The 15,176-nt window shown below is 35.9% G+C and overlaps 2 protein-coding genes and 1 long non-coding RNA gene across 4 annotated transcripts in view; 1 reads left to right on the forward strand and 2 right to left on the reverse strand.

Annotated features, from left to right (window-relative positions):
- The window catches only part of LOC123638636, a 6,218-nt gene extending 1,929 nt beyond the window's left edge, over nt 1-4,289 (reverse strand). Inside the window, exons 1-2 of the long non-coding RNA XR_006735413.1 lie at nt 3,949-4,289; nt 3,498-3,539 (exon numbers count right to left, since the gene is read on the reverse strand). This is a non-coding gene — a long non-coding RNA (uncharacterized LOC123638636). The remainder of the gene's footprint in view (nt 1-3,497; nt 3,540-3,948) is intronic.
- Nucleotides 1-6,877, forward strand: part of LOC123638634 (LRP2 binding protein) — a 26,561-nt gene extending 19,684 nt beyond the window's left edge. The window contains exons 7-10 of the mRNA XM_045552387.1: nt 55-160; nt 1,379-1,602; nt 3,748-3,922; nt 6,344-6,877. Coding sequence (XP_045408343.1) covers nt 55-160; nt 1,379-1,602; nt 3,748-3,922; nt 6,344-6,409 — 571 coding nt within the window. The 3' untranslated portion in view covers nt 6,410-6,877. The remainder of the gene's footprint in view (nt 1-54; nt 161-1,378; nt 1,603-3,747; nt 3,923-6,343) is intronic.
- Nucleotides 6,878-9,975: 3,098 nt separating this feature from the next.
- Nucleotides 9,976-15,176, reverse strand: part of SNX25 (sorting nexin 25) — a 104,227-nt gene continuing 99,026 nt past the window's right edge. Inside the window, exons 17-19 of one of the 2 annotated variants that reach the window (XM_045552391.1) lie at nt 12,037-12,218; nt 11,398-11,498; nt 9,976-10,574 (exon numbers count right to left, since the gene is read on the reverse strand). In XM_045552391.1, the coding sequence (XP_045408347.1) occupies nt 10,494-10,574; nt 11,398-11,498; nt 12,037-12,218 (364 nt within the window). In that variant the 3' untranslated portion in view covers nt 9,976-10,493. Of the gene's footprint in view, nt 10,575-11,397; nt 11,499-12,036; nt 12,219-15,176 lie in introns of those variants that run through there. The other variant, XR_006735414.1, reaches the window with a different exon arrangement.

Consider the following 15,176-nt stretch of genomic DNA (forward strand, 5'->3'; position numbering starts at 1 on the left):
TTGTTTGAATGAAATGTTGAAACAAAGAATAACTTGCCTTGCTTTCTCTTTTAGACTGTGGCTTTTTGCTGCAGACAATGGAAATCCAAAAGCCAGTGTGAAGGCTCAAGGTATCCTCGGATTGTATTATTCAACAAAAGAGCCTAAAGAGCTAGAAAAGGTAACGTTTCTCTTTCTTCTTTTCTTTTTCAGAGATAGGGGTGCTGCCATGTTGCCCAGAGTGGACTTGAACTCCTGGGCTCCAGTGATCCTCCTGCCTCAGCCTCTTAAGTGGCTGGGGCTATACGAGTGCACCATCACACCTGGCTCTTTCTTCTTTTTTAATGCTAGCATTATTTTTAGATTAACATCTGTTTACTATTTATTTTTTGAGAGGATGGTGAGGAATAAGTGTATAGATTTGAATATTTCCAGTACTTCCTTAAAATGCAAAGAAAGTTTACATTTTAGGACCCTCAAAGCTCATTTCACACCTATTATTGATAAATGCTAACTTCCCTACCTCTACCAAAGGAGACCATAAATGTGAAGAGTATTTTGTACACTATAAAAAGCTACATGTATACCATATACACTACAGTATTACACTATAAAAGCTAAAAGGTGGATAGCCTGGGCCTAAATCCTTTTAAGTATGAATAAGTTAATATTACCTTGGATTTGAGGTATATATGATACTAATAAGTAAAATATACTAAGCATTGGAAATTAAATCCATTTAAGATTTTCACAGAAATATAACCCCTTTCATCATCAATGACTGAAACATTTCCCAAAAATCCTATAGGGAGAAAGAAATGTAGGGCTGAGTCCTCCTTGTCAGAGAGGAGTTAATGGCAAACTTGTAAGAGGAGCATAGCTAAGACCATTCTCAGATAGATAATGAAACAGCCACTTGGAAAGAATTTTTTCAACTAATACAAATTCACTGTAACTATGAATTAAGCAAATGTGCTTGGGACTACATAAAGCTTTTATCCTTGGTTGTCTTTGATCTCGGCAGCTGCCACCTCTGGGATGCACTTGGAGCTTTAACTGTCCCTTAGCCTCAGGGACCCTGCTATGCCTCAAAGCCTTTCACACACTTAGTTCCTGTTTTGCACCTTGTTGATCCTTACTCTGGTACATCAAGAATCCTGCAACCTAGGGCAGCTGATCCTCTGCCATGACCTCACCTGCACTGTGGGTAGACCCTCACACTCTGTAATCATGTGAGTTTGGTGCTAGTGTGAAACGCATTCAAGAGGCTAGCAACTGTTACTTTGAGATGAATAATAGTACTACCTTATAATCAAAAGATTTTTTTTCTTTCTAGTATTCCCTTATTATTTCACCTCATGAGTAACAAAGAGAATGATAAAATTGTGCTTTCTCTTAGGCATTTTATTGGCATTCAGAAGCGTGTGGCAATGGAAATCTGGAGTCCCAGGGTGCACTTGGTCTCATGTACTTTTATGGACAAGGCATCTGCCAGGATACCGAAGCTGCCCTGCATTGCTTAAGAGAAGCAGCAGAACGTGGAAATGTCTATGCTCAAGGGAATCTTGTGGAATATTATTATAAGATGAAATTTTTTACAAAGTGTGTTGCGTTTTCCAAAAGGTGATTATCTTTGTCTGCTTTGTGCTACTGTAACAGATTACTGCAGAGTGGGTAATTTATAATGAACAGAAATTTATTTCTTCTAGCTCTGGGGACTGGGAAGTCCAAGATCAAGGCGGTGGCAGGTTTGGTTGTCTGGGGAGGGCTGCATCCTCTGCAGGGGAGGAACACTGTGTCCTCGTGTGGCAGTGGAAGGCAGAGGGCAAGTCAGCTGAAAGCTGCACAAAGCCTCTTTTATAAGGGCCTTAATCCCATTCACAACGAAGGAGCCCTCATGACCTAATCACTTCTTAAAAGTCCCACCACTTGATGCTATCACATTGGCAACACATGAATTTTGGAGCAGACACATTGTTCAAATCATAGCAGTAAGGTTTGAAGAAGTAAGCTGGATAAAAGTATTTACAAGAACTCCTACTAGATGTTCTATGCCAGTTCTGTCAATAGACCTTTCGGCAATGTTGGAAATGATGGCTACTGAGCACTTGAGATGTATCTAGTGCAAATTAGGACTACACTTTTAAATCTCATTTAATTTTAATTAATTTAAATAGCCCCATAGCTAGTGGTTACCATATTGTATAGCACAATTCTATTCCATCAGTCTTTAGGATTTCAGTGCTATTAGCTTAAGCAAGTTTAACTTTTTAAAGCATCAATTGCTTTATTTGTAAGAAGAAAATACTTTTACAGCAGGATTATAAAAATGGCATATATAAAGTACTTTACATAGCTTGGCACATCAGAAATGTCTATTATATTTTAATTTCTTCCTACACTCCTCAGTCATGCACTTCTGTAACTGCACAACTGAAATAATGGCTTCACAAGGACTTTAAAATGAGAATAATGGTTAAAAGACTGACATTAATATCTACTAAAATATATACAAAAACTTCTTTTCCCTGAGTCCATAAGGCTCCATGTACTTGCCTACATTTATTTAGCCATAGTGAATAAAAGCCATATACAGGAAAACAGGCCTGGATGTCCCCCGAGTGGCCACCAGACTATGTTATGTCTGATGTGTTTCCCAGTCATGCCTCTGACAGAGCCCGGAAGCTTTCCCTGTCCCCGATCCCCGGTGTGGGGCAGCGATCTACAAAAGAGCGTGAAGGGAAAGGGAGCTGCTTCTACCTGCTCCTCCGCAACACCCTGGCTTCCAGGTAGCAGGCCACTTACAGGAGTGACTGCCAATCTCCCAAAGCAAGTGCCCATCCTGATCAAAATAAGGCTTTAAATAGTTCTTTAAAATCTTTGGAACTTTCCACATTTCTATTCCCTAAGACATTGTGGTTAACATGGGATTGACTAGATCTCATTTTCACATAATTCTTCACATTTGTGTCTGCTTTATGAAGGATTGCTTTTTTCACTGCCCATTTTTAACACACTGACTGCCACACTAGAAAAAAATTTTTCCCCTGGGGCCACAGTGTTTTATTATGAAGATAGAATAAAAGCCTCAAAAACAAAATGATTCTAATTTAATAAAAAATTTGTTATTTTTGTTTTCTGTGCGTGAGTTATATATGCAACTCACACAGTGCTAGAATCACTTTTTACACTGCATGACACTTGAGTTGTATGTGACTCACGCCATACTTATTGAATTTGTTTCAGAGAATTGAGTTTTGATATGCTTCGTGAGGCCCCGGGCTCAAAACTAGCATGACTTAAATACAACTCACATGGCAGTTAATGTGTTAAAGAGTATAGATGTGCTGGTTTCTTAAAGTGTTTTCTGGTCCTATGTGACTGACATCCAAATTTAAGGTTGATGTTTCAATACATGAGCCAAAGAAATAGAAAATGCTTTTTTCCCCATTCAGTTTAAATCCACAAAGTGATAATTAAGCTTACAATATGAATATTATAAGAAAAAAGAAACATACCTTTGTTTTCCAGTAAGCTTGCTGGGTGTAGCCATAGGGAAGCTGTAAAGTAACCACGCAAGTTAGTTCCTCTGTCCCTGGTATTAGTTGACTGTTATATTAATGCTTCACTGCATAGCAAACAACTTAGTTCCCAGAGGAATAGAGAGATTTCCCTTTGGGCACAGGACAATTTCTAGACACATCATTTTGTAAACATGTAAACCACAGCTCATGTCCTTTTTAATTTTACAATTTAACATCCTATCAGGATTGCGGATTATGACGAGGTTCATGACATTCCCATGATAGCCCAAGTCACAGACTGTCTGCCGGAGTTTATCAACAGAGGCATGGCCATGGCGTCTTTCTACCATGCGAGATGTCTTCAGCTTGGCTTGGGCATCACAAAGGATGAAGCAACAGCTAAACAGTATTACTCTAAAGTAAGCTTTAGAACATACAAACTGACCTGAAAGAAACTGCTGGGGTTTTAGTGAGATTTGAACAACTTCATGGATTCGTGTTGTTTACTACTCAATGACTGTGCAGATAATCTGTGTCTGTAGAGAGGTGGTCAGACCTGCAGATTGTTTACAGATGATTCTGTCAGATAATTAGTATAATGAAACTCAGGTGATAATAAGCCCTATTTTGGTGCAAATTATTCTTTCATTCTGCTACTAATGCAGCCTAAGGCCCAGCACCAACACCTTAAAGCCAAAAATTTCATGTCTTTCACCCACAAAGTGTATGAACCTGTATGTTCATTCTGGTATCATAATGAAATGTAGTTTTTAAAAAGTTTTTTTACATGACATCGATCACATTTAGGGGGAGTATTTGTGAGTTTGAGGTAATCAGTTAAAATAAGGCTTTTCATATTTTAATCCATGTGATCCATTTATTTAGATTCCAAATGGATTTCACATCTAAAATGAAGCAACTTACAAATAAAACCCAGGAGTTGAGATGGAGATATTTAGGGGTTAGAGGATGGGAGGATCACTATGAATAGTAAGTGTATTTTTTAAAAAAGAAAAACCAAAAAGTTGTGCATGCCTTAGGTCCATGACATCCATGAGTATAAATTAGAATTACATCATTATAAACTTTGTACAGCAATTCATGTGGTGCAGAAATTGTTCAGATTGAGCTGGGGAACAAGGCAAGGAACAATTTTCTGAGTCCCTTGGCTGCATCTGATATTGGAACCAGTGGTTCCCAAACTTGTCTGCATATTAAAATCTCCAAGGGATCTTTTAAAAATTCCAAAGCTCAGGCCTTATTTCGGAGCAATTAATGATCTCCAGGAGTGGGACACAAGCATATTTGACACTCCCCATGAGGTTCTAATGTCAGGTGAGTTTAGAACCTTATTTTGCTTGAAATTTAAATTTCCAGAGCATCAAACCTATATTAACACATAAATATATGAACACAGTACACAACCAAATACAACTGACCTTTGAGGTATTTACCACTATACCATTCTATTAGTATGAATAATACTTGTCTTTGTTAACTTTATAAAAAAAATCTAAATGATTTCTGTATTATACCAATTTCCAAAGCAAGTCGATTTCAGGTTCTGTGCTACCCTTAGTACCCTTAGAAAACTCTGGGTCAAACCTGTTCGCAAATATGGTATATATTCATCCTGGATAAAACAGCAAAACAAACATTGCAATCTAAGAACTATTTTCCATCTGAGGGGAGATAATAGCCCCATTACTCTGCACTAGTAAGACCATATCTAGAATACGTACTCAGTTTTGGCCATTGTATATTATGGAAGATGCTGATAAAATGGAGAAAACTTAGAAGCAGTAAACCTGTGAAGGGTCTGGAACCATATCCTTTGCGGCACCGTAAGAGAAAGAAGTCTCACTCAGAGCAAAAGGACATGAGGGGCTCCATACAGTGGTCTTCCCTGGACTGACAGAGTGTCCCATAGGAAAGGAACCGTGGGGGAGAGAGCAGAATCAGTGAGACCAATGACAGTGTGTGACGGAATGAGATGAGGCAGCAAGATGGTAAAAGGGGACCTTAAAGGAACGGGGGACCCAGGCATGGCCTTGGCTCTACCACCGTCAGGCTGGGTGACTTTGCCAACTATTTTGCCTCTTAGGGTTCCTATGAAACCAGCATTATATGTTCTCCTGGGGTCCCTCAATGATTCTAATGTACATAGACAGAAATTTGAGCTTAATGTAAGAAAGAGTCTGCTAATACAACTGTTCAGGAAACAAAAACAAAAGTTTTCTCTGTAAGGTGGTGACTTCCTGCCACTAGAAGCAACCAAGCATATATCTGGTGACCAATTATCATGAGTACTGAAGGGACAATTTCTGCATAGAGTGGGGTTTGGAAGAGATAACCTGGTCTCTCTCCCAAATTCTTGACATTCTAGAAATTATGCACCTTATCACTGTTTACTTTAGGCATAATAAAGCTATATATTTTAAAATAAGATTATTATAGATGCTATTCTTCACAAAATGAGATCAGAACAAGTTTGAGGCCAAATGTTAATGCTTTCCATTTTACTATTTTAACAATTCATAACATACAAGGCTATCATCAGTGCTTAAACTCCCTTTATCTTTGACACTAATAAAATTTTATCTCTTTCAAATGACAATAACATGGCTATTCTGAGTATGATCGATGTTGCATAGGTTAAATTTGAAACTCCCTTATTCTGATTAGGAACTCAGAATAGGAAGTATCCTAATCAACAAATTCCCTGGAAATTCACTGTACTTTATTATTCTTAAAGACAAATTAAAAAAAAAAAGAAAACAGGGAAGAGAAATCCAAACAATTAGAATATATCTAAATAACTGACTTTCTTTGATTTTAAGGCCTGTCGTCTGAATCCTGCAGTGGCAGAAGAACTTCACTCCTTACTTATTTGTCAAAGAATTTAGACCACAGTGCATTTCAACAAAGATCATCAATCCTAACACCATACAATGTGTGTGTTGTTACAGCAGCTATGTTTGGTTATTTTCTGCATCCCAAGTCACATTATCCTGGGTATTTTACAGGTGACATGTTTGTTACCTTTGTTCTTGAATTTGTATGCTGTAATTTATCCAACTTGAAGCCCAGACATAGGATCAAATTGCTGGAAGAGTCCTCAAAGGTCTGCCTCTTAGCCTACAGACTGGCCAAGACCGTAGGAAATACTGAAACCATTTCATAAAGCCAAGTATTTTTTTCCTTTCTTAAATACTGTCTGAAAAGACTTAGTGTAGTTTTAGTTTAGTAAGTTCAGAAGTAGAAATACTACAAACTTATTTAAAACCATCATTTGAAAGTTTAATTCTTTAACTTTCTTTGGCCCTTACTAGTTTTATGAATTTTCAGTAACAAAATTTTACATTATTTGTTTGAAAAATCCACAAAACTATTAATAAACAAAGACCAAAGAAATTTAAAGAATTAAACTTCAAGTGACTATTGTGTGTAACATTTCTACCTCTGAAGTTATCAAAGCTAAAACTGCACTGAGTCTTTTGGAATATCCTGTATTCTTAAAAAATATTCTTATAAGTAGTTGGTTAATTTATTACATATAAACTTCAAAAAAAGTGGGTATAAGACATTGCTTTAGAATCTTGCCCCTCCAAATCTTCCCTCAAAGATCTTAATGAGTAAAACAATTCCTATATTCCTGATGAATACTGATAAGATAACCAATTAAAGCAAGATATTTCTTTGTGCTTTATTTTCTACATTTTTAAAACCTTAAAATATATTTCAATGCAAGATAAATTGTGAAAAAACCTCACTGAAATCATATAACAATACAAGAACTATTAATATAATAAAATTGTTTAAAAACTAAATTACCAAAAGGCTTTCCTTTTATCAATTACATCTATGAAGGGAAAAGGTGACAGTAAAAATAGTAAGACCCATATGCATAAGATTGTACATGGATATACATTTGTGAAACAGATACTCATACTGAAGATATGTTTTGAAGACATCTTAACTATCCTTTTTTGTAAGCATACTAAACTGATGGGGCTTTATTTTATAAATTACAACCATCCTTTCTGACAATGGATTTAAACAAGATTTCTTCTTAGTAGTAGGAAAATGCAATTAACATGTAGGTGACAGTCACCAAAGAATTGTTATATGGAAGAAAATTATTTGCTGTTATTTATGTTCTGGCTTATCTATATTACTTGAACTTCATTTTGTCTTTATGTAAAGAGAATAAATTTCAGCAGACTCAGGTTTGAGATATCCTCAAATAGTCATCTACTTTTGCCTTAACTCTCTTAAAAAATGTTTAAACCATCCAGCAATCCCATTATTGGGCATCTACTCAAAAGAACAAAAGACATTCTATAAAAAAGACATCTGCACCCGAATGCTTATAGCAGCACAATTCACAATTACAAAGATGTGGAAACAACCCAAATGCTCATCAATACATGAGTGGATTAATAAAATGTGGTATATGTATACCATGGAGTACTACTCAGCTATAAGAAATAATGGGGATATAGAATCTCTTATGTTCTCCTAGATAGAGTTGGAACTCATTCACTAAGTGAAGTATCCCAAAAATGGAAAAATAAGCACCACATGTACTCACCATCAAATTGGTTTCCTTGATCATCACCTAAGAGCACATTTAGGAATAATATTAATCGGGTGTTGGGCAGATGTGGGGGGGAGGGGATGGGTGTATACATACATAATGAGTGCGATGCACACTGTCTGGGGGATGGACACGATTGAAGCTCTGACTCGGGGGAGGGGGAGGGGGGAAGGGCAATATATGTAACCTAAACTTATGTACCCCCATAATATGCTGAAATAATTAAAAAAAATTTTTTTTAAAAAGTTTAAACCATCCCTGAAAACCAGTCCTTTCCTTCTCAAATTGCTACTGAAGACTCTATATTCTCCCCTAGTAACACTGTTCAGTGTTTCAAGCTCATTACAAGATTTCACAATACCTAACTTAAATTTTTCTACAATATAAGCCCACTTGCTTTGCTCTAGTTCTCTTAATACCATCCAAATAACATTCCTTCAACAATCTGAAGATCCAAATTCCCAACCAGTATTTTCTTCTCCACACTTAATCCAGTTCCTAAAGCCTTTAAGAATCTTAAAATAGGAATTAATAAAAGAGTGACCAAAGTAAAGACCACTTTTTAAACTGCCATTAAAACAGTCTCAGAAATCATGAACTTAGAAATTTGACAGTGTGCCATGTGTGGTAACATGCTATGTCTAAATGTCTTCAGTGAACCCAATGCAGAATTTAAAATTTCAGTTTCCTGTAGTTACCAGAAAGTTGTGCTCTGGCACAGCTGAGCCCCTGCAAACTACCACCGCCCAGATAGTGGTACACAGCTTGACCTGTGAGTGGAGTTAGTCTTTAATTCAAGTGAGTTGAGACTTTATATAAGATTCCTTATCGCTGGCATCTCATGAAAAAATGAGAATTTATCATAAATATTGAGGAGTCAAAATAGTTATTTTTCTCATTTGTAGTATAAATTTAACAGCTACAGTTTAAATGATAGCACAGAATTATGTATAAGATGGACATCTTCAGTAATTGTGTTATGATGAGTTTTTTGGGCTTGGCAACTTCATTTTTCTTCTCTTTCCTGAATGTGTTTTATATGGTCTTTTCTATACCCTTTTGAAGGAGAATTCTTATCTACATAAATAATCAACTTTGAGTTTTTCTAAAGTGTCAAATATCATCCTGGTTTGAAAAAGGAACCAAAAAGCTGCAACTAGAAGAATCTCAAATATAAAATTGGGTTTACTATTTGTTAATCATTTATCTTTCAGAACTTGTTTATTATCAAGAACATATATGATCTATCAATAATATAACCTACAGCACTATATAGTACTACATATATAGTGGTATAGGTTGTATTATACCTACTATAATATTTTTTATATATATAGTCTTTTTCTTTCACAAATTCAAACTGAAGTTTTACCTTTTAATTGTTTTGTTTTCAATATTCCCGGGGATTAGAGAGAGGAAGGAATTTTATTATCACTGAATTATAGATGGTGAAACCCAGGAAAACTGAAAAAGTGACTTGTCTGTGTCCCCAGTATCAATAACAAAACAAAATCTGTACTCTGGATCTCACTTAGTGTCCCTGGTTTAGTCTACAAGACCTGGTGATACAATCAAGTCCCTAAACTCCCTGGAGTGACTTACCTCTGTTTCCCTGTCTCAGTCCTACCTATACTTCACACCTCACACCTCCCTAATGCACTAATTTGGCTCTTTTTGCTCATTAAAAATCATGTATTTCACATATTTGTTTTATGTCTGGAGAAAGGCAGCAAACTTTATACTTCCTTGCAGAAGTACTGAAGTGCCCAGCATTTTCTACAAAAAAGGCAGTCAATAAATACTTGAATTGCCCAAATTGTTTCAATCTTTTTTTTGAGATTTAAGTATCTTAAATATCATAGAGCCCAGTGATTCATTTTTATATTTTATTGCTTCGAATGCTCAAACTATGGGAAATCTTTGGTAAAAATAAAGACAATAAAATTTTCAAAGTAACTTTACACAAAGCATTGCACAACAATGTTCTTCAGTACGCATGAAATAGTATAGGAATGTTCAGAATCCTCAGTGAGGAAATTAACTGTACAATATTCATAGTTTTTCATTTTAAAACAAAACTGTTTTCATAAATATTTAAAATATTTCCTAGGTTCTTATCACATATTAACATTTGTATTTCAATCAATATGTAGAGCTTTAAAGTATTTATATTATTTAAATAAAAATCAATAGAAGTTTTTTTTTTTTCCTGTTGTCAACTATAGCATCAAGTCCCCTCCTCCCCAATTCTGCTTATTTCACATAAAACTAGAGGGAGGTAACTAAAATAAAAATCCATATGGTTCTCAGTCAAGCCCTCTGTGGAAAAGAGGAAAATGTTTCATGTCTATATTACACAGACATTTCTCTGGTGGTTTATTTGTGCAGTTTCAAACTTGACCAGCTTTAAGTTGATCTAAATGAGCTCTCAGCTCAGGACACAGCTCAATTAGCAGCAGTTCCATCAGCACCTGAAAAAAAAAGGAGGAAAAATGTGTTTTTTCTCCAAGGGTTTACTCAAAATAAATATTTGCATCTAGGAGAAAAGTCTAATTTTAGGTCTGAAATTATTCTCAGTACACAAGTGATTCTCAAGCAAAAGAAATTAATACCACATAAACTCTAGTTAACCATTATCAAACCATCAGCAGTATTTAATATTGGTAACTATAATCAGAGAGATGACTGGAGAAGAGTTGGCTTTGCTGAAATAAGAAAACCAAGCAGTCATGCAGAAATGTTGCAACAAAAGTCAAGAGAGTCTGGGCGCAATGGCTCATGCCTGTAATCCTAGCATTTTGGGAGGGCAAGGCAGGAAGATCTCTTGAGGTCAGGAGTTTGAGAGCAGCCAGAGCAACATAGTGAGACCCTGTCTCTACAAAAAACAGAAAAATCAGCTAAGCATGGTGGTGTGTGCCTGGAGTCCCAGCTATTCAGGAGGCTGAGGCAGCAGGATCACTTGAGCCCAGGAGTTTGAGGTGGCAGTGAGTTGTGATGATGCTACTGTACTTCAACCTGGGCAACAGAGTAAGACTCTGTCTCTTAAAAAAAAAAAAAATAAACAAAGTCAAGAGAGACAACTGTTTAATAGTATGTAAGAATGAGAATGCTGAACCCACTGGGGGTAATTTTTTTTTAAACAAGTGAACAAACAAAACGAAGCAGAGAAAATGGGTTCAGAGTTATAAGTCATAAGAGTGATTAAAAATGTGAAGAATGAAAATCTACCCCAATATGTGAACAGAAATATAAAACAGTGGTCTGGAAAACCTCCCTGAGCTTTAATTTACTCACATATAACAGATGCTTATTGGCTCTTGTTTCTTGCAGTGCATTGAATATTTTTATTATACCATGGCGGGCATTTTGCTGTCCAACAAGGCTCTGAAGCATATCTGAAAAATTAAGTTTATATTATATGCTGCTATTGAAAAAATGACAATGCATAGATATTTGGTGAAAGAGATACTACATGATACATACACAATAAATAAAGGCACTGAGGCATGAGAAACATGAATGGTCAGTTCCCTCAAACACTTAAAAGAGAAAATAAGTTTATTTAGAATTTTTCAACGTCAGTCACTTACACAAACTACAATTTTATATATTGCTACTACCAATTTTAATAATTAAAATCTTAACATATTACTTAAAATGATGCTCTCAAAACAATATACTTTAGTAGGATTTCTAAAGCACAAAATCTATTGTTAATATCTATTCTAAAACATTTTTCTAGTTAAAAAGTTCTTACTAAGATTCTCAGTACAACTTCTTAGCAAGTGACAAGAAATGGCTTGAAAGAAAAGAATGTGATCTTTCTTCCATTGTAAATAATGTTTCCTGAGAGATATAAATGAAAAATGCCATAATACGGTTAATGTTCCCTCTTTATCTCTATACTTTTCAGGACAACAACCCAGGCCTCACCTGGAATGTTTTCGAGTAGCTTTTGCTGTGCTCTCTGTTTTGTTTCTTGACATTGCTCTTCATTTCTGATCTTGGTCGGTGGTGCCAATTTCCCATTTGGCCAAAAAGCATCCCGGAAAATATTGATGTAGTAAACCAACATTTGCTCACTGAAAATCCAGTTCACTGTGTCCCGGATTTGTCTTTTAAAAGAAAAATATTTCTTGGATGAGGTTTTTAAAAAATGTACTCTATTCTCAAAAGGCATTTATCAATGGGTAGGTTAAGATACAGCCTGATCTAAATGTTTGATGAATAAACTAGGAATTGGATTTTTGACCTCTGGCTCCGAACGTTATTTTTTATTTTGGTAAACTGTATGACCATTTATTTCAGGAGCTATTTTCATTGGCACTAACTTCTCCAAATGTTTGCCACGCAGTACCTTTCAATCTGTAAAGCAAGAACTGAGAGACTAACTGATTTGTTTGAAGATTGCAATTTATTTCTCTATGAAGCATTATAAATTGAAAACATAAATCCATTTAAAGACTGTTAAAAGTGGTCTGGAAAACCTTCCTGAGCTCCTGAAGTCCTGGAGGAGAACCAGGCTTTTGCACTAGCTGTCTCTTAGTGTTCTCAGGACAGACAATGCTGGGCAGAATACTCTGACCCAGAGGATGCACCTCACAGCTCATGAGACAAGGAAAAAGATACTCCCTTTCAAAGATACACTGTTCTATGGACAATGTCAAATTTCCACAAATGAAAAATTGGGCAGACATTTGACTTGCACAGTTATGCACAAAATGGCTTTTATCTGGTTACCCAGGTCTTCCACACAAGTCATTAGTCAAACTTCAGGTTTTCTGCTGTCAAGAAACAAGTAAATACAGTTCAAAGAGCCCAAGAGTTAGGTATGAGGTTGGGAGGAGAAAGTATCTCTGTTGAAAAGGGGGGAAAGAATCATCTTAGACTATTAATGCCAGAAAGACCTGAAATTTCAAACTCAATTCATGAATAATAACAAATCAAAAAGCCCTTTAAGAATCCAACATCCAACCAGATTTTTAAAGGGACAATGTAAGGTTTTCAGAAATGGTATCTGAAATAGATGTTTTAAGTCTAGTACTTTGCACATAGTAATCAGTCACTATTGAATGAATGTCTAAACTCTACTGTGATTCAAATTATAATGTGAATTCTGTTTGTAACTGCGCATTTCCTAAGATCCTTTCCTACAGTGCTTTGAACTTTGCAACCAAAATCTAGAATATAAAATAAATTTATTAATTTAATGGGACTTCTGCTTTAAGAGAGACCTGCCTGCCCACCTTCCCACAATTTCAGTTTACAATTTAAGATTAGGTAAGTGGCTTTCACCAAAGGCCATCACCTAAGTATTTTCTACCAATTTAGGTCTGATTTTTCTATTAGCCAAAACCTGTAGGAAGCTTTCGAAGCAATTTTAGTATGTGAAATTGTACTCGCTACAAGGCAAGAGGCACACACTGTACTGCTGCTTAATTTTATGATGTGTCATCATCTGCCAAAGGCAAAAATAGCAAAGGACCAGGTGCTCCAGAATTCTGTACCTGATAAAAGCCCATCGAAATGAACAGCCTGAAAATTCTCTACATGATGCTTCTCCTCCATCCCCATGAAAATAACTGCCAAATGCATTCACCACTCACAAACCGCAGCTGCTCATTTTATAATTAAGAGCCAATATCATAAATAGGAACAAGGAAAGTATGCATGATTTGCTCAAACTGAAAAGGAAAATAAATTTGCAAGTCTCAAGTACTGAGACAAATATGGCCATTTTTGAAATTTCTTTATGTAAGGCCTGACAGTACTAAAGTTAAGAGGTTTGCCTTAGACTAAAACACTCAGTTAAATAGCCCATTTTTTCTGATTAAAACAGAAGCCTATGATACTAAGCCAACTAAAATTTTTTAAAAATATTACAAATAAAATAGAAGTAAACTTTTGCTTGTGAGCACAAGGAAAATACATTCTATATGTAAATCAATAAAAAATAAGAAATTTTTTACAATGTTGCATATAAAAATTTATAAGCTTTATATGATAAAACTATCATATTAACCTTGTACAAATTTTTGACAACCAAATTAATCTTTCACTTAGGAAAATCTGATAACTTTACCTTAAAACTTATTTTCTTATACAAAAAGTGATTTTTTTTTCTTATTTCTAGAAGTTGACTCACAATTATTTCTATTCTGCAGGAAATCATGATATTTACCTCATGAAGAATTTGGGGTATAGCATTACTATTTAAAAGACCTCAATTGGCCGGGCGCGGTGGCTCACGCCTGTAATCCTAGCACTCTGGGAGGCCGAGGCGGGTGGATCGCTCAAGGTCAGGAGTTCGAGACCAGCCTGAGCAAGAGCGAGACCCCCGTCTCTACTAAAAAAATAGAAAGAAATTATCTGGCCAACTAAAATATATACAGAAAAAATTAGCCGGGCATGGTGGCACATGCCTGTAGTCCCAGCTACCCGGGAGGCTGAGGCAGTAAGATCTCTGAAGCCCAGGAGTTTGAGGTTGCTGTGAGCTAGGCTGAAGCCACAGCACTCACTCTAGCCTGGGCAACAAAGCGAGACTCTGTCTCAAAAATAAATAAATAAATAAAAGACCTCAATAGTGGCAGTTCCAAATTCCAGGAGGCCAGGTTGGGTCTGCTGACCAGTCTGGTGACCTTAGACAAGTCACTTCACCTCTTAGGTCCTGTTTCCTCACCAACAAAATGAGGAGTTCGACTTATCTCGAAGACACCTTTCAGGCCTGAACCTATCTAAATAATTCTATTTGACTTCTACTGACTGCATGATTTTGCAGTTAAGAAAAATTCCAATAATTTCTTAGAAACTAATATTAATTGACAAGGAGTTCTCAATAACAGACCCAAGGCTTTCATAAATGAATGACCAAAATGTGGATTACTTTTTATGAACACCAGAACACTCTGTGAAAGATCTATTTACATGCATAATGCTTTTATGTATATGGATAATGTAACATGGTTAATACTATACATATAGCTTATAACAGTGCTATTATGATAGAGACACACATACACCCGATGGATACTCAGATATTAACTAACAAGAAGAATTAACATTTTAATGCTATC

The sequence above is a fragment of the Lemur catta genome, chromosome 5 (assembly GCF_020740605.2).
Source record: "Lemur catta isolate mLemCat1 chromosome 5, mLemCat1.pri, whole genome shotgun sequence".
NCBI classification, from domain to species: domain Eukaryota; kingdom Metazoa; phylum Chordata; class Mammalia; order Primates; family Lemuridae; genus Lemur; species Lemur catta.